This window comes from Nyctereutes procyonoides, unplaced genomic scaffold (assembly GCF_905146905.1).
Source record: "Nyctereutes procyonoides isolate TBG_1078 unplaced genomic scaffold, NYPRO_anot_genome, whole genome shotgun sequence".
NCBI classification, from domain to species: Eukaryota; Metazoa; Chordata; class Mammalia; order Carnivora; family Canidae; genus Nyctereutes; species Nyctereutes procyonoides.
The window spans coordinates 6737163-6764997 of NW_026575048.1; the positions used below are offsets into that span (position 1 = coordinate 6737163).

The 27835-nt window shown below is 40.1% G+C and overlaps 1 protein-coding gene across 2 annotated transcripts in view; it reads left to right on the forward strand.

Moving 5' to 3' along the window:
• The first annotated feature begins 402 nt into the window (after positions 1-402).
• The window catches only part of TAF1B (TATA-box binding protein associated factor, RNA polymerase I subunit B), a 63325-nt gene continuing 35892 nt past the window's right edge, over positions 403-27835 (forward strand). Inside the window, exons 1-8 of one of the 2 annotated variants that reach the window (XM_055326996.1) lie at positions 403-1296; positions 3167-3265; positions 6153-6240; positions 8796-8893; positions 10762-10857; positions 16393-16546; positions 22971-23121; positions 26574-26673. In XM_055326996.1, the coding sequence (XP_055182971.1) occupies positions 1279-1296; positions 3167-3265; positions 6153-6240; positions 8796-8893; positions 10762-10857; positions 16393-16546; positions 22971-23121; positions 26574-26673 (804 nt within the window). In that variant the 5' untranslated portion in view covers positions 403-1278. Of the gene's footprint in view, positions 1297-3166; positions 3266-6152; positions 6241-8795; positions 8894-10761; positions 10858-16392; positions 16547-22964; positions 23122-26573; positions 26674-27835 lie in introns of both variants that reach the window. The other variant, XM_055326995.1, reaches the window with a different exon arrangement.

Genomic DNA, 27835 nt, shown 5'->3' on the forward strand with positions numbered 1-27835 from the left:
CTCTTCCTGTGTCTCTGCCTCTCTCTCTCTCTCATGAATAAATAAAATAAAATCTTTTTTTTTTTTTAAAAAAAAGAAAAGGCTTATGGTCAAGCTGTTTCTAGGACAATCCTTAATGCTGTAAAGATAGGTAAGGTTTTTCAGAAAGAGTCTCAAGTCGCATAGAGCCAAGCCTGGCAAATGACATGGGTGACACAACTGGACAGAACACTTGTCTAGTGCCATGATAAAATAATGTGACCGACTGTTGCACTGGACTGGATGGCTCTTGAAGGCAGGGACTCTGTCCTCTCATTTCCCAATAGCTGGCACAGCGCCTGGCGTAGAGTGGATGTTGAATAACTGTGAAATAAATAAACAGACAAGTAAATAAGGAGTGAGTGAATAAAGAGCCAGTGTCTTTTTTTATTTTTATTTTTTAAGATTTTATTTAATCCACGAGAGACACAGGCAGAGGGAGCAGCAGGCTCCGATCCCGGGTCTCCAGGGTCACGCCCTGGGCTGCAGGCAGATGCTCCACCGCTGAGCCACCCAGGCGCCGCGTAGAGCCAGTCTCTTGACGATCTCGAAAATCTCAGGACTTTAAATACCATCGAGGCAGCGAGCATTCCCAGTCCAGAGTCACCTGGGGCGCTCGGTTCCCTGATCGAGCTGTCCTCTCATCCTACCTGGGCCTCCTGCTTCCTCTTCTCCCCGATTCCCACGCTGTCCCCGCGGACCTGACCTTCTCTCCACCTCTGCCTCTGCCCCCGTCGGACTCTTCTCCCCTGGAGCGTCGGGCTGAAAGCAGGAGCCTGACGGTGTAGACTCCTCCCCCAGCTCCCAACCACCCGGGGCAGCCAGCAGCCGAGTCTCACGGCGGGGGAAACCGAGGCCCAGCGCGCCCACACGGGGCCTGCACGCGCCCCAGCTCCACGAGCGCGCGCCTCCCTCCCGGAGCCCACGCCGCTCCCGCGCCTGTGAAAGCCCGACGGGGCTGCGGCGTCCACGCCGGGACCCGGCGGGCTCCGCGGGAGGCGCGCGCGGCCTCCTCCCGACGTGGGCTGCAGGGCGGCCGCCGGGGCGGAGGAGAGCAGTCTGGGCGGGGGCTGCGGGGCGCGCGGGGTTTGCTCCCCGGAGCGCGCGGAGACGAACCCGCGGCCCCAGGCGCCCGGAACCCCAAGCCGCGGTCTGGGTTTCCGCCCGGCGGGCCCCTTCCGGCGCTCCCGGAAGCTGCGCTCGCTGCCCGGGTAACGGGCCCGGCCGGGGGGCGGCGGCGGCGGCGGCGGTACCACCGCTATGGACCTGGAGGAGGCGGTGAGCACCGGCGGGAGCGGGGCAGGCGGAAGGCTGCGGGGCGGGGGAAGCGCTGGCGCTGGCGGGGCGGGCGGGCGCGCGCTTCGGGGACAGAGGCCGGCCCGTCGGGCCCGGTGAGCGTGGGGGTGAGGGAGGGCGGGGCGGGCGTCCACGTGGGTGTGTTTCTGGAGCACGACGGAGTTGTGGGTTTTGTGGGGTGGCCACCCACGGGCCCATCCCCTCCGGGCCGGGCCACCCGCAAGTTTCCTTGGACGGCGGGGTGGGCGTGGGAGAGCCGGGTCCGACGGGCTGGCTCCTGAGTCCCCCCACCCCCAGCCACCCCGCAACTGTCCCTCGGCATCCCGCCACCGTCCCCCGCCACCGTCCGGTGATTCCAAACTGGGTTGTGGGCCCCTCCAGGGTCATGCTGGTGATCAGGACGCGGGCACCGCAGACTTCACCGGCCTGTTGAAATAAATTCGGGTTCGTTTTTGTTTTTTTTTTAAGATTTTATTTATTGATTGTGGTTGAAATAAATTCGGGCTCATTTTTTTAAAGATTTCATTCAGGGATCCCTGGGTGGCGCAGCGGTTTGGCGCCTGCCTTTGGCCCAGGGCGCGATCCTGGAGACCCGGGATCGAATCCCACATCGGGCTCCCGGTGCATGGAGCCTGCTTCTCCCTCTGCCTGTGTCTCTGCCTCTCTCTCTCTCTCTCTCTCTCTCTCTCTCTCTCTCTGTGACTATCATAAATAAATAAAAATAAAAAAAATAAAGAATTCATTCACTCATTCATTCATTCATTCATTCATTCATTCATTCATTCATGAGAGACTCACGGAGAGAGAGAGGCGGAGACACAGGCAGAGGGAGCAGCAGGCTCCCTGCAGGGAGGGGCCTGATGCGAGACTGGATCCCAGGACCCCCCCCCGCCCCGGGGTCACGCCCTGAGCCACCTACCCAGGTGCCCCTCCGCATTCGTTTTTGTGGTTGTTGTTGACACACTGCGCTAACCGCTGCGCTCTTGTGCTGCGGTGAAGGAGTATTCAGCAGTTAGATCAAGGATAAGGTCAAAGACCCTTCCTTTTAGGGTCTGCCTGTGCAGGTACAGAAGCGTTAGGGTGATAGAAGGCCTTAGTTGTTACAGATGCTCAATAAATGTTTGTTGGATGATGGATGGCTAACGTCTGTCCGTGCTGGGTTAATGAAATTAGTGATTGTATCTCACCACTAGCCCGTGTTTGCTGTGAGTAGAGATCACGTCTGTTTTGCTCACCGCTGAATCCCCGTCCCCTAGTTAAATGCCTCGTGCATACACAGGTGATACTCCTTATATTGCTGGATGAATAAATCGAAACTCGGAACAACCCCAATAAAAATCTGGTTCTTTTGCTATATGTGTTTCTAGTATCATTGAGAAAGTTCCAAATGGTTTGCAGTTTCTATTTGTAAAGTTTTGTCTTTACTTAAATCTTGTCCCCCCCTTTTTTTCCCCTCACAGCACTTTGCAGTTTTAGTGACTCATCCTTTTTTCCCATTTTACCCCTACCACCTTTTCTTCCTCTTTTAACCCCCCTCACACTGTGTTTTAGAAACTTTTTAAATCATTTAATACCTTCAAACTATTCAAAAGACTGAACTATTCTCTTTGTTTATAGTTAATCTCTCGGATACATTTTTCTTTCTTTCTCTTTGTTTATAGTTAATCTCTTGGATACATTTTCCTTCCTTCCTTCCTTCCTTCCTTCCTTCCTTCCTTCCTTCCTTCTTTCCTTTTTTTTTTCTTTTAATCTGTAGGTCAAAATTGCAGGGAACCCTTTAAGTAGAACTGCAGGGTTTAGGTGCAGTGTGTTGAATATGGCTTGATAGTAACAGCTTTTCTGTCTTCTATAGAAAGAGTTCAAGGAAAGATGTACTCAGTGTGCTGCTGTCTCCTGGGGTCTTACTGATGAAGGCAAATATTATTGCACTTCTTGCCACAATGTTACAGAAGTAAGTAGTATATATCATTTATGAGTCTGCTAATGTTTTAAAAATTGCAATTTTAGCATGATATGTAGCCTAGTTCCCAAATAATCTTTGTCACTCATGTACTGCCCAAATTCCAAGAACGTAAGTAGTCTTCAAGTGTTTACACGTGAGTTAAGGAATGAATAAATTAGATTTAGGATGGGTTTTTGAAAAGATGTTGGGCTGCATTTATAAATAATTTCATGATTCAGACTGTGTAATATAAGGGAAAATAATTAAAATTGTACTTATAAGGTGATGCATTTCTCTATTTGTTCATACTTATATAAGTTTATGTGTTGTGGTAGCTTAGAGGTTTGGAAGATGGAATGTTGTAAAGATTGAAGACTGTTGGGAATATTGGAAATATGCTTCATTATCATTTTATCTTTGTACAGTACTTTAGAGATTACAAAGTCTTTCCTTACTCATTATTTCATTTCCTCCTCATAAACACCTGTGAGATATAGTACCATGCCAATCCATGGATGGGGCAAGTAAGGCTCAGGAGTTGAATGAGATTGCCAAAGTCACACAAGTATAAAGTGTTGAGCCAGGATGTGAACCTGAGTCTTGTGACTACAGTGCTCATTTTACCCCATCACACCTGCCTCTTACACTAGAGATTGTCATACTGTCTGATATAACCTTGGTAAATGAGGCCCCCTTCACACTGGGAGTGAGTGTTAGGTCCTGTTCTAATCACCACACATTCAGGGCAATATAACCAAAATAATCAAGGGTGTGGAAAGTCAGCTATTGGACAGGTAAACATGCCAGGGCTCCACTTTGGAAAAAGATTTGCTCAAAGTCTCCAAAGCCAGGAAGGAACAAATATTACATTTACCACATAGACTTAAGAAAGGCAAATTTGAGACAGATAAAAGTAACTGTGTAGACTTCTGCTTTTGGCCAAGATGGAGTAGCAGGGACTAGATTTATCTTCCTACTTTAAACAACCGAAAACTTGGGCATAATATATAAAAAAACTAAAAAAAAAAAAAAAATTCCTTTGAGGAAAGTGCCTAATATACTTTGTTGCTTATACAGAGCTTTTCTTGAAACAATCATTGTTCTTCAGTATGCAGCTGAAGTTCTTGTGCCTGCTTCCATTTAAGTTACACAGAATATTAAAAAGATGCCAGCACAGTGAAATTTTGTGGATGGTGGATATTTCATTGATTATGGTGATGGTTTCGTAAAGATGTATATATATGTATGTATTTGTATAGATACATGAATATGCATACATATACACATTAACTCATATACTTCATTTATTTTAAAGATTTTATTTATTTATTTAAGAGAGAACATGGCTTGTGGGGGGGTGTGGAGAGGCAGAGGGAGAAATACTCTGCTGGTCAGGCAGCCCGATGTGGGACTCAATCCCAGGACCCTGGCACCATGACCTGAGCCGAAGGCAGACAGTTAACCGACTGAGCCACTCAGGTGCCCTTGCACTTTATTTATTTTTTAGATTTATTTATTTTCAAGAGAGAGGGAAAGAGTGTGTGGGAACACTAGTGGAGGAGGGACAGAGGGAGACTCTCGAGCAGACTCCTTACTCAGCATATTGGGGCCTTATCCCATGACGCTGAGGTCATGACTTGAGCCAAAACCAAGAGTCAGACGCTCAAGTGACTGAACCACCTAGGGGCCCCAATGCATACACTTTAAATATATGCAGTTTGATCCTCTTTGCTTTGATGCATGTAAGGCACTAGCAGTTTTACCCACGGTTGTTTTTGTAGCAGCAATGCAAATGTAAAGGTAGTGAAGGAAGATTGTGTCTAATTGGACTGTTTGCCATTAGTAGATGAAGTCAGCGTGCTATTTTTGTAGAAATTAAACTACGTTAACTAATTGCCTCTTTTATTTCTGTCTTTGATAATGTTCCTATTTGATCCTGAGTGATAAAATCTACTGCAGTCATTTTAACTTGAAAGATCTTAATACTACTGGACTACCTAGTTCCACATTTGAAAGAGAACCTGTGTAGAGTAACTTGTCAAGAAAGAAGCATTCTTTTCTTTTCTGTGAGATTTACTTATTTTAAAGAGAGGGAGAGAGTACAAGCAGGGGGAGGGGGCAGAGGGAGAGAATCTCCAGCAGACTCCTGGCTGAGCACAGCGCCCGATGTGGGGCTTGATCTCATGACCCCAAGATTGTTTGTTTCCTTGCTATTGAGTTTAATAAGTTCTTTATAGATCTTGGATACTAGCCCAAGACTTAATTATTTTATATTTTAGTTGTGAGAGAGGCAGAATCTTAGGCAGCAGCCCTTGAGAGCACTTGGAGTTGAAGACTATGGGATGAGTTATAGTCCCTATTCAGTCATTCTAAAATTGTATAGGTTTGGTTAAAAATAAAAAGTAGTACTTTTATAATTTCAGAAATGAAAACTATATTATTCAAATACATAGAAAAGCAGGATAAAATGAATCTGTATGTAACATAGGCATTGCTGGTTACAAAAAATACAGTTCTCTTAATTCCAGAGTGTGTTTGGATGGTGGAAAAGGGAAAAATTTTTATTTTAACTTCAGGTTTTATTTTAAAGTGATTTAAAATAAAAGAGTGAATAAATAAATGAATGAATGAATGAATGAATGAATGAGTATTCATTTACCAGACTTTTATTTAGTGTTTACTGTGTTCCAGGTACTGTTTTGAGTAGTGAAAAATTTTGAATGAAAAAGCAAAGTAAAGGTTAACCAGAATGTTACTGTCCTTGGTCCTGGCACTTGCAATTTGTTTCATTATGCTTCTAAGAGCGTGCTTGGAAATTTATTTAGGGAGATGTAAAACTACTTTTTTTTTTTTTTTTTGTAAAACTACTTTTTAATGGTTTGTTTGTTTCCTGCAGCGATCTAAGGAAGTTATAAACACTGGGGATATTCCTAATACTAAAATACAAGCCATCAACCGGGGACTTAAAAGAAAAAGAAAATTTGGTAAGCCCTTTCTTTATACATGCTTAGGGATATGAAATGGAATTTTATTTTTTAAAAATATTTATTTATTCATGAGACAACACAACACACACACACACACACAGAGGCAGAGACATAGGCAGAGGGAGAAGCAGGCTCCATGCAGGAAGCCCAATGTGGGACTCGATCCTGGGACTCCGGGATCACGCCCTGAGCCAAAGGCAGACATTCAACCGCTGAGCCACCAAGGTGTCCCGTAGAATTTTAAACAGATTATCAAGAAGTTGCCAAAGTTGTAAACAGGTCATCCAAAGTGGAATTAAAATAAAGTAATTGTTGATGGTAAAATTGGAAGTAAATGTCTTTAAGCATATCCTGTTTTTATCCTGATTATGGTTGTGAGTTGCTTTTCCAGTGGAGCAACTATTATGCAAAAAATGATAATGGAGTGTATTCCTTCTTATCTGTTGACATACGTTTCTCTGTTCTGTGTCATCTATTAAGAATATGGTTTTCTGTGCTTCTAAGAGAGATGCTTTCTAAAATGATTTGAGTATGGAATTGTCAAGTTAGACAAGTTCAACATGATGTTCAACTTTTAGAAATCCACTTCTCACATTGAATTTTGAATACACTCTATTAAAATAGGAAAATTATTTTCCTTAAAATAATCTCAACATGGGTGTGCTTTTTAAAGGTAATCGACTTCATTAATCCAGTGAGTACATAGAATAACCATTATAGAAAAGAATCTGAGGTAAAGTCTAACTGATGCTTTTTGTTTCTGTGACTATCTAGGGCCAGATTCTCCAGTATGGAACCAGGCTAATGAGGGTGGTGGATTCTTGTAGAGGAGATAGCTTTCAGTTTGCACACTTGCACACACATGAAACCTAGATATATAAGTGTTAGTGAAATATCTATGTGAAATACACTGGTATTCTTAATAGAATAGCAGAGAGAATGCCTGAATGCTTATTATTTCTGTTTAACCTTTTAATAGTGACTATTTTTATTAGGCTGGTTAATTTTTAATTAAATTTTATTAGAGTATAACTTGATTAATTTGTTTTTTTTTTTTGTTTTTTTTTTTTAAATTTATTTATTTATGATAGTCAGAGAGAGAGAAAGAGAGGCAGAGGGAGCAGGCTCCATGCACTGGGAGCCCGACGTGGGATTCGATCCCGGGTCTCCAGGATCGCGCCCTGAGCCAAAGGCAGGCGCCAAACCGCTGCGCCACCCAGGGATCCTTTTTTTTTTTTTTTTTTTTTTTTTTTTTAAATTTAACTTGATTAATTTGGATTTGACTTAATTAAAATGTATAGTTTCAACTTTAATTGCTGCAGGAAATTTAGATGCTTCAAATTAGCTATCAAGTGGCTTAGATTCAACTTACTTGACCCTGCATAGTTTCTTATCTTTTTTTTTTTTTTCATAGTTTCTTATCTTTAAAATGAGGATGGTAATACAATTTGTTATGTAAAACAAAAACTCAGAATTTAAAATACAACTTTACCAGTTTGTAAGAGTAGTGTTCTGGAAGAAGAGTACACAGATATACAGTTTGAGAAGTTTAAACTTCCTCACATTCAGAATGCATCAAAATTAGAGGCTTCCTCTTTCACTCATATACAACCCAAGAAATTGAGGTAGTCACAGGGTAGGGAAGAAGAGTCCTATGACACTGCAGTGGAGAGGGGATCTTGGAGTCCTAGTAATAGACTTCATAAGCTACGTGTTAAAGGTGTCAATAGCATGTTTTTCAAAGAGTTGTAACATTTATCCAGCAGGGAGGGGTACTACATTAGGGTCTTAACAGATTTTAATATTTTCTTTAACTTGTAGTTCTCTTTAAACATTTGGCTCTGTCTGGTGGTGGCATATTTCTTCACAATCTCATACGGTTTTATTGCAGATTAAAGAAAATAACTTATTTAAAATACCTAGTACATACTTGATGCCTAGGCAGGTCCCGGTAAGTATTAGTTTCCTGCTCCCAATATCTCCCTCTATACTGGAACTGTTTCCAGAAAAGCAGAGTGCCATCAAATAGTTTATTTTGTCTGAATGTTCTTATTGCCCTTTCCTGTACTCTTGGACCATCACATCTTGGTTTTTGTTCATTCATTATCCAAATACTCATTGTTTCCTTTCTTTGTGAGTTGGAACAGAGGAGGAGAGAAGCAAAGGCTGAGTGTTGAGCATGCTTTCCTTCAGGATTCTGCTGGGTATTGTCCAGTACGATATACTTCATCGTTGAGTACACACTTTTAAAGCTTATTTAGTTTTTTATCATGGTGACTATTCATTTTTCTACCTTGTAATTACATTAATATTTTAGAAAAATTGTAGATAATTTAAAATATTTAAAATCTGAAAAATTCTAAAAATGGAGTTTAGCTTCAGCATTTGTGTACATATTTGCTGGATTGGAGCCAAGAGAGTGTAAAGATGGAAACCCTTTTCAGGAATACAAAACAATCCTAGCTGTAATGTGTAAAGCACGATTGTAACTATGTAGTAGCATATTAATAAATAGGAGTACAAATGTCTGAAACATGTTATTTGTTATTTAGAGAAAGGCTGGGATTGGTATGTGTGTGAAGGTTTTCAGCAGATACTTTATCAACAAGCAGAAGCCTTAAAGACCCTTGGAGTAGGCCCAGAATTAAAGGTAAGTCCATTTGTGCCTAGGTATTAGCTTTACGTTTTGTTTGAAGAACAGTAAGATTTAGAGTGAAACTAAGGAGAAAAGTATGGTTATCAGTAATGACGCTAGGGCTACTGGAAAAATCTTTTCCTTTTTTTGTGTTTTGGCTTTAATTCTTTTTTTAGATCACTGATTCCCAAAGTGTGTTCTACAGGATATAAATAAGCAATACAACCAAAAGAAAATAAAAAACGTTTTACTCTTTAGAAATTTAGGAAACAATGGGTTAAGTAAAGTAAAACAAATAACCTTGCAGCCTTTTTGGTGTCTTTTGTGTGTTAATGTGCTTGTTTGATTGCTCAGGGTATAGTGTGCAGTATTCACATTTTGAGAACAAAATCCTGTAGTGTGTGTATATAATGTAGCATCTATTAAGACTTGAGTTCTAGAATGTACTTCGGGGAGTGATACATTAAACCACGGGTTCTCAACCTTGAATGTGTATCAGAATCACCTGGAAGGCTGGTTAAACCACAGATTACTGAACTTCATTCTAGAGTTTCTGATTCAATAGGTCTGGAGTAGGGCCCAAGAATTTGCATTTCTAACAAGTTCCCAGCTGACACTGATGCTGCTGGTCCAGGGTCCACACTTGGACTTTGCTGCCCCTCCAGAGTACCACAGTATCTCTGCTATTGTGTGAATTTCATGTTTTTTCATCCGGTTGAAACCATTTCAGGAATTCTTTAAAAAGCTAGTTATTTAGCAGCAAGTGGTCATCATACACTTGCTTCATGCCCATTATTGGAAACCAAGCTCTAAGAGATCCAGCCAAGTTGGAGAGAGGAGTTTTTTTAATGTATACCTGGAATGAGTAAACATGAAATGAAAGAACGATGTGCTCATAAGTAACATTAAGGGGAAAGAGAAGGCAGAAAGATCAATTGGCACTGAAGTGACCAAGGAAAGATTTGTAAAGGAGCCTTTGCTGTTAAAATCAGTGTTTGGGGGCAAGATCAATGCATGGCCTAAAAGGACTCTGGGCCTACCCTGAGAAGTATTATAGGAATTAAAAATACAAAACATGAGACCAGATGGCACCCATGGTGGTAGTCTGGGGATTTGTGAATCCCGGTTTGTTTCAAGTCATCCTATGTTATAAATGCTTTTTAATTTATTTCATATGGTTATACCAAATAACTACAGTAGATTTACTCCTGTATAGTTTTCTACATACTTCATCATTCATCAGGGTTAATCCTGAAAATGGTTTGTCTAAGATTAGCCAATGAATATAACTGTTTAGACCTGACCATTTCAATAGCACAGGAATGGCATTACGCTAAGAACACAGGCTCAGGAATCAAAACTGGCTTCAAATCTTATTCATGGATTTTCTACTTATTGGCTGGGTCATTTTGGCCAATTTACTCAGTTTTTTTGGTGGTAAAAAGGAGATAGTAGCTCTCTTGCAGTATTGTATTAGAGCTAATGGATGCCTCTTACCTAGTAGGTGATGAATAAATAGAAAAGTTGTTTTGTTATCTTATTTTACTTCCACTTGGACCTAGTAGCAGCTTTGCCTCTAACTAGACGTGTAGTTATGGATAAGTTGCTTTCTTTCTCTCATTTTCGATATACTAAATGTGCAAAAGGAAGGGAAGAATGAAGACTTTATTCACTAAGAATTTATTCACTATTTCACATATACCTGATTTTGTAATGATAATTCTTTTAAAAGTAGATAAGAAAGTAGTAGTAGTAATAATAAAAGTAGGTAAGAAAGCTAAGAATACATTTAGATAGAGGGCAATATATAAAATACAGGTGGTATAGATGTATCAGTGTATTTGTCATAACCTGAATCACCACTCATGTCCCTTCTACCTTAGAATGAAGTTTTACATAATTTTTGGAAGCGCTACCTTCAGAAGAGCAAGCAGGCGTATTGTAAAAACCCAGTTAATACCAGTAAAAGAAAAGCTATGGTAAGTCACAAGTCTGAGAAGCAGGATGAAAAGATATTCCTAGTGTGAGATAGAGATGAAGACAAGTTCATCTTCATCTGGATTTATGATGCTTGTCAGAATTATCAATGAAGAGGTTTCTCTCGTAGTCTGGAAGGACAGGGTTATTGATCTAGACATTGGAACTAATTTTGACTTCTAATTTGACTAGTTGAAACAGAAATTTGTAGTTAACTTCTAAGTAGAAACTTAAGGAATTTCTATTAATTGTAGTATTAAAATGTTTTGTTTTTGCATGTTTTTCCTCTTGCTTGGAATATCCACTACCTCATATTTCATGATTCAGCTTGTTCTCTCTACTCAGCAGTCTTTATGGGAAGAAAAATAAGTCTGGCTGGTTCATCATCCGCTCCCACATCCTCCAAAGCATTTATATTTTTAGTTTGCTTTTAACTGCTTTATGAGTGTATCATAGGAAGTTTTATTTGGGGGTAGGAGAGGATTCCACTGGTGAAAAAGGCAAGTTTGATAAACTAATATGATCTTGGGGTGCCTAGCCGACTCAGTTAGTTAAGCATCTGCCTTCGCCTCACATCATGATCCTGGGGGACTGGGATTGAGCCCCATGTCAGGCTCCCTGCCCAGTGGGGAATCTGCTTGTCCTTCTCCCTCTGCCCCTCCTCCCCCTCTTGCACTCACTCACACTCTCTTTCTCTCAAATAAGTAAATAAAATCTTTATAAAAAAATTCTGATCTTTAGAATTACATAGTTAAGGTATTGGTTGGTTATATTTGTATACTGGTGGTTTGCCTAGCACATAGAAAATTTGAATCAGAACCTGGAATTCTCTTTGACATTTTAACATTTTTAGGTTAAGATATTTAAAAAGATTTTGTTAACTCGAATAAACATCTGTCTAAGGTAATATTAGTATCACTAAAATCTTCTCTCTTTTTTTTTTTAAGATTTTACTATGCTAGAGAGACCACACAAGAGAGCGCAAACATGAGCAGATGTAGGGACCTGGGGAGGAGGGCAGAGGGAGAGGAGAAGCAGACTCCTCGCTGAGCTCTGAGCCTGAAGCAGAACTCGATCCCATGACCTGAGTCAAAGGCAGATGCTTAACTGAGCCACCCCCACACTAAAATCTTCTTGAGGAATAAATAAGCACTAAGCAAAATTTTAACCTGATAAACAAATTGTTAATATAATTTTTATTGAAGAGTACAGCTACTTTTAATATATTCTCTTTTGAAAGGATAAAGGAGCGTGTACTTTAAGTTAGAAGCTTAGTCTTCAGTATGGTACCGGCACTAAAATGGACACATAGATCAATGGAACAGAATAGAGAACCCAGAAATGGACTCTCAGTTCTATGGTCAACTAATCTTTGACAAAGCAGGAAAGAATATCCAATGGAAAAAAGACAGTCTCTTCAACAAATGGTATTGGGAAAATTGGACAGTCACATGCAGAAGAATGAAACTGGACCATTTTCTTACACCATACATAAAAGACTCAAGATGGATTAAAGGGCTAAATGTGAGACAGGACTCCATCAAAATCCTAGAGGAGAACACAGGCAGCAGCCTCTGTGATCTCAGCTGCAGCAACTTCTTGCTAGACACCTCTCTAAAGGCAAGGGAAACAAAGGCAAAAATGAATTATTCAGACTTTATCAATATAAAAAGCTTTTGCACAGCAAAGGAAACAGTCGACAAAACCAAAGGACAACTGACAAAATGGGAGAAGATATTTGCAAATGTCTTTTCAGATTAAGGGCTGGTATCCAAAATCTTGAGAACTTAAACTCAACACCCAGAGAACAAATAATCCAATCCAGAAATGGGCAGAAGATATGAACAAGATATTTCTTTAAAGAAGAGATACGAATGGCCAACAGGCACATGAAAAAATGCTCAACATCACTCATCATCAGGGAAATACAAATCAAAACCACAATGAGATACCACCTCACCCCAGTCAGAATGGCTAAAATTAATAAGCCAGGAAACAACAGTTGCTGGCAAGGATTCAGAGAAAGGGGAGCTCTCTTATATTGTTGGTGGGAATGCAAGCTAGTACAGCCACTCTGGAAAGCAGTTGGAGGTTCCTCAAAAAGTTGAAAATAGAGCTATCCTATGACCTAACAGTTGCACTACTAGGGATTTACCCCAAAGATACAAATGTAGCAATCTGAAGGAGCACCTTTACCCCAATGTTTATAGAAACAGTGTCCACAATAGCCAAACTATGGAAAGAGTCTATATGTCCATCAACAGATGAATGGATAAAGAAGTTGTGGGGGGTGTGTGTGTGTGTGTGTGTGTGATGGAATATTACTCAGCCAGCAAAAAGGAGAAGTCTTGCCATTTGCAATGACATGGATGGAACTAGAGGGTATTATGCTAAGTGGAATAAGCCAATCAGAGAAAGACAATTATTATATGATCTCACTCATATGTGGAATTTAAGAAACGAAACAGGATCATAGGGGAATGAAGGAAAAAATAAGATGAAATAAATCAGAAGGAGACAAACCATGAGACTCTTAACTCTAGGAAACAAACTGAGTGTTGCTGGAGGAGAGGAGGGGAAGGATGGGGTAACTGGGAATGGGCATTAAGGAGGGCACTTGATATAATGAGCACTGAGTGTTACATGCAGCTGATGAATCACTAATATCAGTGCTATTTGATGGGGAGTGATCAGGGAAAGTCTCCTCTCCCTGATGAGGAATCTTAGGTGAGAGTAAGCCATGAGGCTATCCAGGGGAAGAAATGCAGAATTTCAGGCCTCACCCAGACCTACTGAATCAGAGTCTGCATTTTAACACAGTTCCTAGGTGCTTATGCACACTAAAGTTTGAGAAGCCCTCTTCCAGATAAGACATGGTGGTGGCTGGGGCCATGTAGTAGCAATGGAAACGATGAGAGCTAAGGTTCTAGATAAACTTTGGATAGAGTCATCATTATTTCCTGATGGATTGGATGTAGGATGTGAGAGAAAAAGAGGAGTTATCAAGATGACTTAAATTTGGGACCTGACGCAACAGGTGGAACAGGAAGATGTATAGTTTGGTTTTGGACACATTTAGTTTGAGATAGCTGTTAAACACCTAAGAGGAAATTGTAAGTACTCAGATTTACAACTCTTCAATTCAGGAAAGAGGACTGTTGGAGATCCAGATTTGGATGTTGTCAATCTACATTATAATCCTCAAATCTAATGCCATTGTTCGGAAGATGTGCCCCAAGAAAGAAAATAATGCTGCAAATCAAACTGTGACATACCTTTGGTTGTAAGATACACCCTGATGTCAGGGATACTAAAATATGGGGAGAGTCAGTGTACCTTAATCTTTTTTTTTTAATTTTTATTTATTTATGATAGTCACAGAGAGAGAGAGAGAGAGAGAGGCGCAGAGACATAGGCAGAGGGAGAAGTAGGCTCTATGCACCGGGAGCCCGATGTGGGATTCGATCCTGGGTCTCCAGGATCACGCCCTGGGCCAAAGGCAGGCGCCAAACCGCTGCGCCACCCAGGGATCCCGAGTCAGTGTACTTTAAAGTCGAAAACAATGTAGTAGGTAGTATTTAAAACCACAAGACCAGGTGACATTAACAAGGAGTGAAGACAAAAGGGGACCAAGGGCTGAGTTCTGGGCCACTCTAGGGTAAAGATGTCTGGGATAAAAGCAGAACCAGCAAAGAAGTCTGAGGAGCAACTGGTAAATTAGGAGGAAGCCTAGAGAGTGAGGAGGGGGTGTTCTGGAATTCAAGGAACAAAGTATTTCAAGAAGAGGGGAGTGATCAACTGAGAAATACAGCTTCCGAGTCAGGAAGGGAAAGGGCTAAAAATGGATGAGTGGAGCAGTGGGGCTGCAAGTTTGATTAGAATGAGGTATAAGATAGGCTGGGAAGAGAGAAATTGGAGATGGCGAGTCTGGATAACTCTTCCTAGGCATTTTTCTGCGAAGAAATATACAGAAATTATTTTGTAGCTGGAGTCAAGGACATTTTTTTTAAGTGGGATAAATGATAGCATATTTGTGTACTTGATAGAAATGATATAGGAGAGAAGAAATTCTCAATAGAGAGAATAGAAATGAGGAATAATCTTTGAGTAGAAAGGATGGCATTAGGTGCAGAGGGATAAACTGGCTATTTTTTTATATATTTTAAAAGATTTTATTGATTTACTTATGAGAGGCAGAGACATAGGCAGGGAAGGCTGCCTGCAGGGAGCTTGATGCGGGACTCATGATCCTAAGACCCCGGAATCATATCTTGAGCCGAAGGCAGAAGCTCAACCACTGAGCCACCCAGGTGTTCCGAAACTGGCTTTTTAGATGGAAGCTTGGATAGTCAACCAGAAGAGTCAGAGAGTAGAGTATGTGGTCAAATTCCTGGCAGATGGTTGCTTACATAAGCTTGTAGACATTTTCTTCTGTGATTGCTTCAGTTTTCTCATTGAGTCCATGCTTATTTGCCAGTTTTATGGCATACCTTGTCTTACATGCTTACCTGTAGAGAGAGGTACCTGATTTTTTTTCCTTATTCTGTTGTGAGTTTCCTTAACATGAGTTTTACTTCCTGTTGATAAGATTGAGTCTCTTGGTCCATGTGGCTGATAACATGGCCTTTTTTTTTTTTTTTTTTTTTATAACATGGCTTTTTGACTGTGATCAATTTCCCCAAGGCAATGTCAGCTAATGAGGCCTTTGGGTAGCCAGCCAGCTGGCTGTCCCTTTCTTAGGGACACTCTGACCACCATTTCAACAGTATATGTGTGAAAAATTAAACAGTGGTATCAGATAGTATATCCTTGTCAATTAAGTGTTATAAATAGTAAAGTACCAGAGGAGTTCAGGGAATCGAGAACTCATTGAAGAAGAGTTGGTTAGAAAGACAGCATGATACAGTAAATAAGAAATTGGAGAGAAAGAGAAGAAAAGATAACCCAGGTAGGAGAAATGGAATTAGCAAAGATCAAAGTGAAAATTCCCAGGTAGGCTCAGTGAAGAGAAGCCAGCATTGTGCAGGAGTCATTATTGATGTTTTTATTGGTGTAGCTAGTAGGGCTATAGGAGAGATGTTAGAGGAGAAGGAATCCTGATGTGTCTGCTGGCAGCCTGTTTCCTTACTCACCTTTATCTGTAGCCTTTCTCCAGGAGCAGCCAGGGAGCACATTGCAGAGGTAAAAAGATCTTTTGGTTTTAGGAACTTGGTGAATGGTTGCAGTTTTCTAGAATAGTTTACTCTGTGGTGTTTCAGATGGGCAGGACTTGGTAAAGCTCATGGAAATTAACTGCATTTTAAATTCCTATGTAATAAGCGGGACACCTGGGTGGCTCAGTGATTGAGCGGCTGTCTAGGCTCAGGGCATGATCTCGGAGTTCTGGGATCGAGTCCCACATCGGGCTCTCTGCATGGAGCCTGCTTCTCCCTCTCTGCGTATGTCTCTGCCCCTCTCTCTATCTCTCATGAATAAATAAATAAAATCTTTAAAAAAATTCTTATGTAATAATTTTATGTATGTTATTTTGCAAATAGGTATTAGAAGATAACCCAAGTCATTCAGACTGGGATAGTGAGCCTGACTTACTGAGTGACTTTAGCTGCCCTTCTTTTGTTGAAAGTGGAACAGACTCTAAGCCTGATGGCCACACTCAGAAGCCTTTCCCCATCAGCAGAACATCACAATCAGGTAAAAATGAGAATCAGACTACCTAGAATTTTAAAGCTAGTAATATGTCCTAAAAATAATTTAATCTAATATTTTCATATTCCAAGGAAAGGAACCTGGCCTAGCAAGAAAGAATGATTTGCTAAATAATATGGCTAGGAGAAAGGTAAAATAAATGCAACCTTAGTGGAATTTTTAAAAAGGTACGTTGTTTCCACACGAGTATTTTTGTATGATTTTTAAGGAGACTTAAACAATATGTGGATCCAGAGAGAAAGAAGCTAGCTCAACAAAGATCACATATGTGTGGGCTCAGAATTTTCAAAGAAAAGTTGCAATAGAGAGATGATAGATCTTAGCCATATGGTCAGATAGGTAAGAATCAAAGATGATATGCCCAATTTCTAATAGGCTGCAGTAAAACTTACTATATCATAGGTATGTGTGTGAATTTTACTTTCTGATTTAATTCCATAATTCTAAATAAAAAAGAAGTATGCTTAAGGTAACAGAGACCTTCTTAAAGGATATATTCGTGATTTTTATTGTTTCCAGATTACTTTTTATTTATTTATTTTTGTAAGCAACATGGTAGAAAACAGACCTCAAAGAACAGACCAAGTTCTTATTATAGATTACTAGAATCTTGATGTGTGCTGACAGGGTTCTTTGGGAAATAGCTTCCAAACTGGTGTTAGGGATTGTGGGTAACTAGATTGTGCGGTTATATAAAATTTTCAACAAAACATTTCTTGTATGGACTACTGCTTTGCAAGCCTCTTGCCCTCCAGAGTAAAAATTCCTTTTGTCAGTATATCCGCATTACTTGCTGGACTGCACAGTGACACAGATATCAGATAAGTTACTTTCTGTGTCCAAAGAAGTAAAGAAGTTAGGATCATAGAGTAATTGAGCAGCAGTGAATCTCTGGTTTCTAGCTCCATGCTTTCAGACAAGCCTGAACTAAAACTGTCCCAGATGACTAGGACTCTCAAATCATTCAGGCCTTTTAGAGCACCATGGTTGTTTACCTATGTTAAGAGTTTTTGTTTGTGTGTTTTTTTAGTAAATGATGATCCTTACAGCTTTGTTTTAGTTTTTACGTTTAAAGTAACTGCAAATATAACCCTTATTTTAAAACTATAAAATACAAATATTCACAAAGAAAAAATCTTCAGTGTACCATCCGAAAATAACCACTTTGCTGTGGTAGATCATTCCAGAAAATTTTTTATTCATGTGTTTATAGGGAGAGAGGGAAAGAGTTTTATTGTTTATTTTTACAAAAAATGTGAACTATTTCTTCATTCTTTACATTTTCTTTTTTTTTTATAATTTTTTAAAATTTATTTATGATAGTCACAGAGAGAGAGAGAGAGCGAGAGAGAGAGGCAGAGACACAGGCAGAGGGAAAAGCAGGCTCCATGCACTGGGAGCCCGACGTGGGATTCGATCCCGGGTCTCCAGGATCGCGCCCTGGGCCAAAGGCAGGCCCCAAACCGCTGCGCCACCCAGGGTTCCCCCCTTTCTTTACATTTTCTAATCAGAATTTTACATGGGTATAATTCAAAAAGACTTACAAAGTCTGTTATGAAAATATTATTTTCATTGTTTCATGTTTAATATTATGTTTCATTGTTTCATTATTCCCCTATATGTGCTTTTCCTGAGAGGGATGCATTTTCTGCTCTTCTGCAATTTCCATAGCTTCTAATACTATATCTTGATTTCTGCTTTGGGAAATTAGCTATTAAATTACCATTATCTAAGATGAAGTCTTGGCTCTTTCACACATTCCTCACCGCCCCTGTCCCCATGTAGTCATCAGCAGACAGTTGTGCATTTTTCTTTCTTTATCTTCACAATATAATTATAATTTTTTACTAGTCCAGGATTTAGTGTGAGCCATATAGCTTATGATTACACTTTCTGTACATCTTTTTGTTTTCCCACATTTGGTAATTGCCTCATTACTTGTTTAGTTTTCTATTTGCTTGTTACTAATCTATAATTTATTACTAGTGTATTTCCACATGCCCTCCCATTTCTGAAAATCTCTCAATTTCTTAGATATTCTACCAATTTCATCTTCTGGAAGAAGTCTTTGTGGAACTTCTGACTTACTCTAATCTACAATGATATATCTCTAAACCTATGACCCAGCTATCTTTGGTATCTCTTCACCAACATCCTGAAGATTCTCTTACTCCTCTTTTGTTAAATTCCTTATTTCCTTGATTGTATTTCATCTTTCCTGGTTTGCTTTCTCATTTATATGGCGCATCTTTTCTTTTTTTACTGAGGATATTGATAAAGCTATTGATTATGTTCCCCCGACTTGATTCTTTTGGCCATTGCTTTTTGAATTAGAGGGTTTCTTCAAATGTTTAGGATCCTAATATGACTAGTCTTATTAAAAATGGATACTAAAAAATTGAGTGAAAGCCTTGTACCCATGCTGAGTTTTGTCAGTTGTGCTGTGCATGATCTAGCTGGATTATTTTCTTAACAGGCTTCCAGCATTATCATCTTTAAATCTTTTCCCCCTGAGCTGATAGGATTTTCAAGAGAAATCTCTTTGAGTCATCTGTTTGGAGTGTGTAATCCTAGCTGTTCTAGGAACTGGGTGGGTAGAAGGCCTCAGGGGAGTGTAGAGGGTGGGGGTTTTCTCTGTACTCAATATGTACACTTTCACTTAATCCTCCTGTTTTTAATAATATACCCTATGCTTAATTGTGTATATGACTGACATGCCCTATTCCAGAGACCCTTTGTTTTACTGTCTCCAGAGGAGAAACTTCCAATTAGGAAGGGGCAGGCAGGGGTCCCTGGGTGGCGCAGCGGTTTAGCGCCTGCCTTTGGCCCAGGGCGCGATCCTGGAGACTCGGGATCGAATCCCACGTTGGGCTCCCTGCATGGAGCCTGCTTCTCCCTCTATGCCTCTGCCTTTCTCTCTCTCTGTGTGTGACTATCATAAATAAATAAAATAAAATAAAATAAAATAAAATTAAATTAAATTAAATTAAATTAAAAAAGGAAGGGGCAGGCATTTGCTACATAGAGTTGGGGTAGGAGTCTGAGTGTCTGACTGCTTCTCAATCAGACTTTCGGGCAATCTTTCTGGTGTTAGGCCTATTTTCACCCAATTTCCAGGGTTTAACCAATTTGGGAGCTTTCTTCAGCAGTCCTCAGGGAAAAATTATGTTGTTTTATGGTTTTCCCTTCTTCTGGCTTTGAACCAGCTTTCTTGACACTGCTAAGGCAGTAATCACCTCCACGTAAGCTTTCTAGCTTTTAAATTTTTATTACTATTGTCTCCTTTTCTGTGTTGTTTGTTCTTGAGTTTATATATAATTGTAGGGAGACAGAGCAGAGGCTACTATGTGTTTTCAATCTGCCTTCTTAACTGGAAGCCTCTACAAGTTGTTGTATATGTATCTATGTATATACTTTAACATAATATTTTATTGAAATTTGTATTCTTATAATTCTTTTAAAACTGTCCTCCTCAAACTTTAAATTCACTTGGAATCAACTGGAATCCTTCTTAGACCACAGATAGATAGGCTCAATAATTTGCATCTCTGATAAGTTCTCAGGTCATGCTAATACACCTGGTCTAGGGACTATACTCTGAGAACACCGACTTAAACATTGAGTGAATTGATATTAGTATTCCATTGCATAGAGTTATTTAATTAAATTTCTATTCACTTTGGTTGTTTTAAATTTGTTTCATATTATAAACAGTACTGCTACAACATGCCTTGACTTTGAATCTTTGCATGTTTTAAAAACCATTTCACTAGGGTGAAAATCTTGAACTGCTAGCCTGTTTGTCATCAAATATTTATTGGGTTCCTCCTTCGTGCTAGCCTGCTCTAGGCACTGGAGACATAGTGGTGGGCAAGGTTGTCTGCCTTCAAGGGGCTTAGATTGTAGTGGGAGGTGCTAGACAGTAAATGCACGTATTTATTCAAAAGTTCAATTATTGGGATCCCTGGGTGGCTCAGCGGTTGAGCGTCTGCCTTTGGCTCAGGGGATGATCCTGGGGTCTCAGAGTCGAGTCCCACATTGGGCTTCCTGCATGGATCCTGCTTCTCCTTCTGCCTAGGTCTCTGCCTCTCTCTGTGTCTCGAATGAATGAATGAATGAATGAATGAATGAATGAATACATCTTTAAAAAAAGGTTCAGTTAATGATAAATGCTATGAAGAAAGGATTTGTAGGATTTGGAAAAAGGGATTTTGAGAAATAATTTGGAGAGTTGTCCAAGAAAGCATGGGGTCTCTTACTTGGGGTCATTCTTAGTCCTGCTTGCTACTTACCCTACTTCTGGCTTTAAATACCAGCTGTATCCTGACAACTCAGAAATTTCTATCTCTAGGTTCTCTTCTGAACTACAGATTTTTTTTTGAACTACAGATTTTTATATTCAGCTGCCTACTTACCATTTTGATTTGTATAGTTAATAGGACATTACACTTAACACGTGCAGTTCTGAATCTTGATTTCTTCCATCAACTCTGCTCTTTTACTATCTTCCTTGTCTCGTAAATAGCATTTCCATTCTTCCTGTTGCTCAGGCCTAAACTCTCAGAATCACATTTTCTACTCCTCTTTTTCTCTCCTATTTCACATTCAACCCACCAGCAAATTCTTCTGACCCTGCCTTCAAAATATGTCCAGATTCCAACCACTTCTCACCACCTGCAGTGCTACCACTCCAGTCCAAGTGCTTGTCATCGCTGTCCTGGATGGTGGTGGTCTATATCCACTCTTGCCCTCCTATGGCTCCATTCTCCTAAAGCAGCTAGAGAGAGCTTTTTAAAAACACAAATGAGATCAGGTTGTTCCCCTTTTTTAAAACTCTCCAGAAACTCCTTATAATATCCAGAATAAAATCCAAAGTACAAAAGATGACCTCCTACAAAGCCCTGTGTAATATAGTTCTTTCTTTCTTGCTTTCTCTTTCTTTCATTTAGAGAAGGAGAGGGAGAGAGAGAATCTTAAACAGGTTCCACACCCAGCACAGAGCCTTATGCAGGGCTCAGTCTCACAACCCTGAGATCATGACCTGAACTGAAATCAAGAGTCAGAATCTTAACCGACTGAGCCACCCAGGTGCCCTCTTACTCTCTTATATCATTTCCTGCTACTTTCCTTTCACCCAGGATGCTTTCACCACCTTGGCTTTCTTGCTGTCCCCCCCCCCCTTTTTTTTAAGAGATTTTATTTAGAGAAAATGCAAGTGGGGGAGGGGAAGGAGGAGAGAGAATCATAAGCAGACTTTGTGCTGAGCTTGGAGTCCTATGTAGGCTGGACCCCACAATCCTGAGACCATGACCAGCGCCAAAACCAAGAGTCAGTCGCTCAACCAACTGAGCCACCCACATGTCCCCTTGCTGTTTCTTTAAGTTCATTCTTACTAATGAACTTGGTGTTCTTCCTGAGATTCTCAAGACTTATTCTGAATTCATTTAGGTCTTTGCTCAGATTCCATCTTCTCCAAGGGCTTCACTAACCACCCATATAAAGTATCACCTATATCCTCTTCCCATCACTTCGTATGCCCCTATATTACTATTCCGTGTAGCACTTACCACTGTCTTTCAGTTGTAATTTTTTCCTGTTGAGTGACCATCTCTCATTACTAGAATGGAAGTTCCAGGGATCCCTGGGTGGCGCAGCAGTTTAGCGCCTGCCTTTGGCCCAGGGCGCAATCCTGGAGACCCAGGATCGAATCCCACGTCGGGCTCCCGGTGCATGGAGCTTGCTTCTCCCTCTGTCTGTGTCTCTGCCCCCCTCCCTCTCTGTGACTATCATAAATAAAAAAAAATAAATAAATAGAATGGAAGTTCCAAGGGACACGAGATGCTGTTCCCTGTCATTTCCCCAGACCTAGAACGGTGGTACAAAGAATGAGATGAGTGTTGAATGAATGAGGGAGGAAAAATAATGGTCCTATGGTTAAGGTGCCTGGAGGATGAGAGTGAGATGAGGTGCTGCCCTAGCTAGTGTTTTGGAGAGTATTTCAGAGCTTTAGAGGGACATGTGGCTTGGGGCCTGGATCAAGAGCAGTTACATACTTTTTGTTTTGCTTTAATTGTTTATTCTTTTATTTGAAGAATTGTTCCTATTCATTGTAAAAAAATTCAAGCAGGTACGTCCCTCTTTAGAATCTCAGCTCATACCACCACTTATCCCACTCCCATAAAGAACCAGCAATTACCTTTTTGGTCAGTTTCCTCTAAGCTGTCATTGTTCTTTATTGCCAAATTGTTCTTTGTAAAGATTGTATCAATTATAACTTGATTTTAAGATATTGAAAATGCCTCTTTGGATTTTTTTCTTGTTGTTGTTGTTATTTTGTTGTTCAAACAGTTACTTTACTTTTTAAGTTAAAAAAACTAACAAACAACTCCATTTATTCCCTAAGAAACAGCATCCATCTGTTCTGGATCTCTTGATGGAGTTACATATTCGCTACAAAAGGAGAAAGGAATCGTGAAGATGACGGTGCCAAGGACACTTGCTCTTTGCTATCTGTCATTACTGTGGCAAAGAGAGACAATTACTCTTTCAGATCTTTTGCGGTAAGCTTGACCTCTCGTATGATGATGTCTTTGCTGATTATCTGTGTGAACCAGGGGACAACCTTTGGATATCTTGAATTTTACAAGGAGGCTTAAATTGAGGAAGAGACAGGAAAGATTGGGTAGCTGAGTTCTAGATCTAAAATATAATCCTCCTCTGGCTGGTAATTCATCTCCTTGGTTTCTTTATTTATATAGTGAAATAATGGTATTTACCTTACACAAGTAGTTGGAAAATTAATTATGCAATATGAGTAAAATGATCTATGAAAAGTGACACTTAAGTACCTAAATGGTAGTATTAATTATTTTGCATTTCTAAGAAAGAGATGAATAGATGACCTTCATATTAGCAAATGGTTGTTAGTAGCTCCATAGCAGCTTATGTTGGTATTAGTAAGAGCTAGAATATAGGTTGTCGGTGTTTGTAAGGTAAACTAAAAACAAAACTATTAGAAAAACCCGTTAGTGAATGGTCAATATTTACATTTTTTTCAGGATAATTTATAGTGTTTTATAGTTAATGAGTAAATAGGGCATTGTGTATAAGACTTTCCCATTAAATAGAAGATGTGCCAAAATCATAGTATGTTCATGTTTCCCTTGTTTTATATGTATTCTAAATATTAACATTTGGGTTTAATCGATGTCTAGAGGGATTTTAAGGGCACAGATTTAGAACCAGACTCCTGGGTTTGAATCCTGACTATGCCATTTATATGTGACCTTGAGTAAATTATTTAATTTCTCTTTGCCTCTGTTTCATCCTTGGTGAAATGGAGCTGATAATAACATCTACTTCACAGAGTTGTAACTATTTCCAGTAATTATTGCATGAAAAGCACTCAGGACAGTGCCTAGCACATAATAAGAACTCAATGCTAGTTATTGTTTTGTTTTCATCATCATCATCATCAGTACTAGGCCTTTTGATTAAATAAAATGCCTCCAGTAAATGATGATATTGCCTTTGAATTTGGCCACATCAACCAAATAACAAGGCTTTTCTCAGAGGTGATTGCCCTGCATACAGATAGTACATGATTCAGTGAATTTTACTGTTAAGTTAAAAACCTCACCTTGTTCTATATGCCTTCATTGGGTGATCTCATCTTCTCCCAAGGAGGCTTTAATTACCATCTATATGATGATGACGACGCCCAAATTTATATCTGCAGCCTGGACTTGTCTAGTGAGGGTCAGACCCATATATTCATACATACAACTGCCTGTTGGACACTACTTAGGTGTCTTTATGGTATCACAAAATCAGTATGACAAAAAGAGGTTCATCTTTCATCATTTTTCTCCTCAACCCAACTCCTTCTCCAGTGTTTTCTTTCCTCGTAAATATCGCACACTCCGTTTCTTCCTATCCAGAAACCTAAGATTCATCCCTGACTCTTGCCTCTCTCCACATCTACAGTCAGTCATATCCTGTCAGTTATACTTCCAAAACAACCCTCGAAACAATTTTTCTCCCCATCCCCTCCATATCTTCTCCTGCATTACTTAGCAACCTCCCAAGCGGGCCCTGTGCTTGCAGTCTTGTGCCATTCCTGTCCGTTTTCCTTTCCATAGCCCAGGGGTCTTAGAGAAACTAATCAAATCATGTCGCTAGAGCTGGGTAAAGGGGCTGTCCAACTACCCAGGGCAATCTATAAGGGAGTAACAAGATTCCTAGAGACCTGACAAGATGGAGAAAATAATATTCACCCATAATTATTCTTAAAGAGAATATTAGATGTGGTTGGAAAGATGGGAGTAAGATCCTACACATTTGTCTCCCTCTCTGTTGCCCTTCCTCCCTCTTTCCTGCTGTCCCTTAAAGGAGAATTCTGAAGAGCCTTTATGGAGATTGGATCTGGTTAGCTGGAGGGCTTTTATTTTGCTCTGTTGGACATACAAATTTGGGAACCGAGCCTTAGTATTGGAGCAACAGGAAAGGGGACTGTTAACCACTGATCCTCTTTCTCTGTTTTTCTCAGAGAAGGAGCTCCAAGGCACAGGTTCTGATTGTGGTTCCCTGACTGGCAGCATCAGCATCACCTGTCAACTTATGAGGGATGCAAATTCTAACCAAATTTAACCCATTCTGATCTTCTGAATCAGAAAGTCTGGGGGTAGGGCCTGGCAACCTCTGTTTTAATAAGCCAGCCAGCCAATTCTTTTTTTTTTTTTTTTTTTTTTTCAGCTAGCGGATTCTTATGGATGCTGAAGTTTGAGAGCCACTGCCAAACTTGGAAAAAAGTATTTAAAAAACATTGATGTGAAGGAAATACATTATTATCCTGGCCCCAGTACTTATATATCTTATACATCCAGCGTGTCTCTCTCCAGTTTAAATTCCTTTGCTGCATCCATAGTCCTTAGGATTAATTCATAACTCTTAAACTTTAATCAACCCTGCCTGGGGCGCCTAGGTGGCTCAGTCAGTTGAGCATCTGATTCTTGATTTCAGCTCAGAGTTGTGGGATCAAGCCCCAAGTTTGGTTCCACATTCAGTGGGGAGTCTGCTTGGGATTCTCTCTCTCCCCCTCTCTGCCCCTCACCCTGCCCGTTCATTCTCTTTCTCTCTCTTTCAAATAAATAAGTCTTTAAAAAAAAAAAAAAGAACCATACTTACCTAGTGGTAAAAACAATAATAAATAAAAATAGTCAATATGTATTCATTCCACAAATATTTATTGAACCACCTACTAGGTACAGGTATTCTAGAGTCTAGATCCTTGAATCACAGTTGCAAACCATATAGAACAAATTCTTACTCTCATGAAGTTCAAGACTAGAGGAAACAGACGAGCATTTAAATGAATAAAAAAATGATCAAACAGTGAAGTGTTAATGTAGAAGATTGAAATCAGATGATGGCTACTTTAGACTGGTCATTAGGGAAGGCCTCACTGAGAAGTACTTTGAATGGGAGTTGAGCCAGCAGGTGAGTATCAGCAGTACTAGCACTCCAAGTGGTGGAGGAGGTCCTTTCCCTTAAATATCTCTGAGGGCAAGCATCTACTGTGCACTATGATAGGTACTGAGGACAGGCAGGTAGACAAGGGAGGTTTTCCAACAAGGAAAATGGATCAAGGAGGGTCTCCCCAAGGAAGTGATTTAGAAGAGTAGATGCCAGTCATGTGAGGGGAGCCAGAGATAGAAGGATGCTGTGTTGCAAGCTTGGTGGTGAATTCACAAAAAAGAATACGTACTTTGTAGAGATATTTCATCTAGTTAGTTAGAAACTTAAGATACCATTAGATAATTGGCTAAATGTTTTCTCCACACATGGGTACAGAGAATAATAGATCTTTTCAGATTTATCATCCTTAAAAACATGGCAGATGGAACATTTTTAACTGGTTCTCACCTGATCTTTGAAACACATCTTCAGCTCTTATCCCACTTTGCTAAGTCAGTGCATATCTCTTATTAACGCTTTTTTTTTTTTAATGCAGATTTGTTGAAGAGGGCCATATTCCTTACATACATGCTTTCCAGCGTTTTCCAGAAGAGATGAAATTATATGGGCGTGACAAAGGAATCTTTGCCATAGAGGCAAGTTATTATGTTTTTTTACTTTGTACTCACTAATAAGACACAAAAATAATATAGTATAATTTCTATTTCCTGACTTATTATTTGGTGTTGGAAGTTTTAGAAAATGGCACCTAGTTTTTGTTCTGTGTATATGTAGAACATTAATCATTATTTAATGAGGAGTGGAATTATTATTTTTTATTTTCCTCATGTGGTCTCTTCTAATCCTTTCGGTTGTCCTGAACATGTAGCTATGGTGTGAGGTGCGAGCACTGTCAATAGGTGTTTGGTTGAGATTAAACTTTAGAAGTTTTCTTTCTTTTTCTTTTTCTTTTTTTAAGATTTATTTATTTATTTATTCATGAGAGACACAAGAGAGAGAGAGAGACAGGCAGAGGGAGAAGCAGGTCCCACACAGGAAGCCCTATGTGGGACTTGATCCCTGGACTCCAGGATCAAGCCCTGGGCCAAAGGCAGGCACTAAACAGCTGAGCCACCCAGGGATCCCTAGAAGTTTTCTATAGAGACATTTAGGTAATTTGAAAAAAAAATTATTTTTAAATTTATTTATGATAGTCACACAGAGAGAGAGAGGCAGAGACATAGGCAGAGGGAGAAGCAGGCTCCATGCACCGGGAGCCCGACATGGGACTCGATCCCCGGTCTCCAGGATCGCGCCTTGGGCCAAAGGCAGGCGCTAAACTCCTGCGCCACCCAGGGAATCCCTCAAAAAAAATTTTTTTAAAGATTTTATTTATTCATGAGAGACACACAGAGAGAGACAGGGACATAGGTAGAGGGAGAAGCAGGCTCCGTGCAAGGAGCCCGACGTGGGACTCGATCCTGGGTCTCCAGGATCATGCCCTGGACTGAAGGCGGCGCTAAACCGCTGAGCCACCGGGGCTGCCCCGTAATTTCAAATTTTTTAAAAAAGCTTTTTGTTAAAAAAAAAAAAAAAAAAAAAGCTTTTTGTTATTTGCATACTATGTTGCTTTTGAGCAAAGAGAAGAAAGTTATTCTTTTGTTTCAAGAGGCACTATTTTAATAGGTTTTTTACTTGTTGGTCTTTTTCTAGATCTGTTTTCAGAGGTCTCCAGTGGAAGGACTTCTGTCCTTTAGTTATGAGTCTTTATCACTATTTATAGTGCTCAAAGATTATCTTCTCTTTGTTCTTCATCAG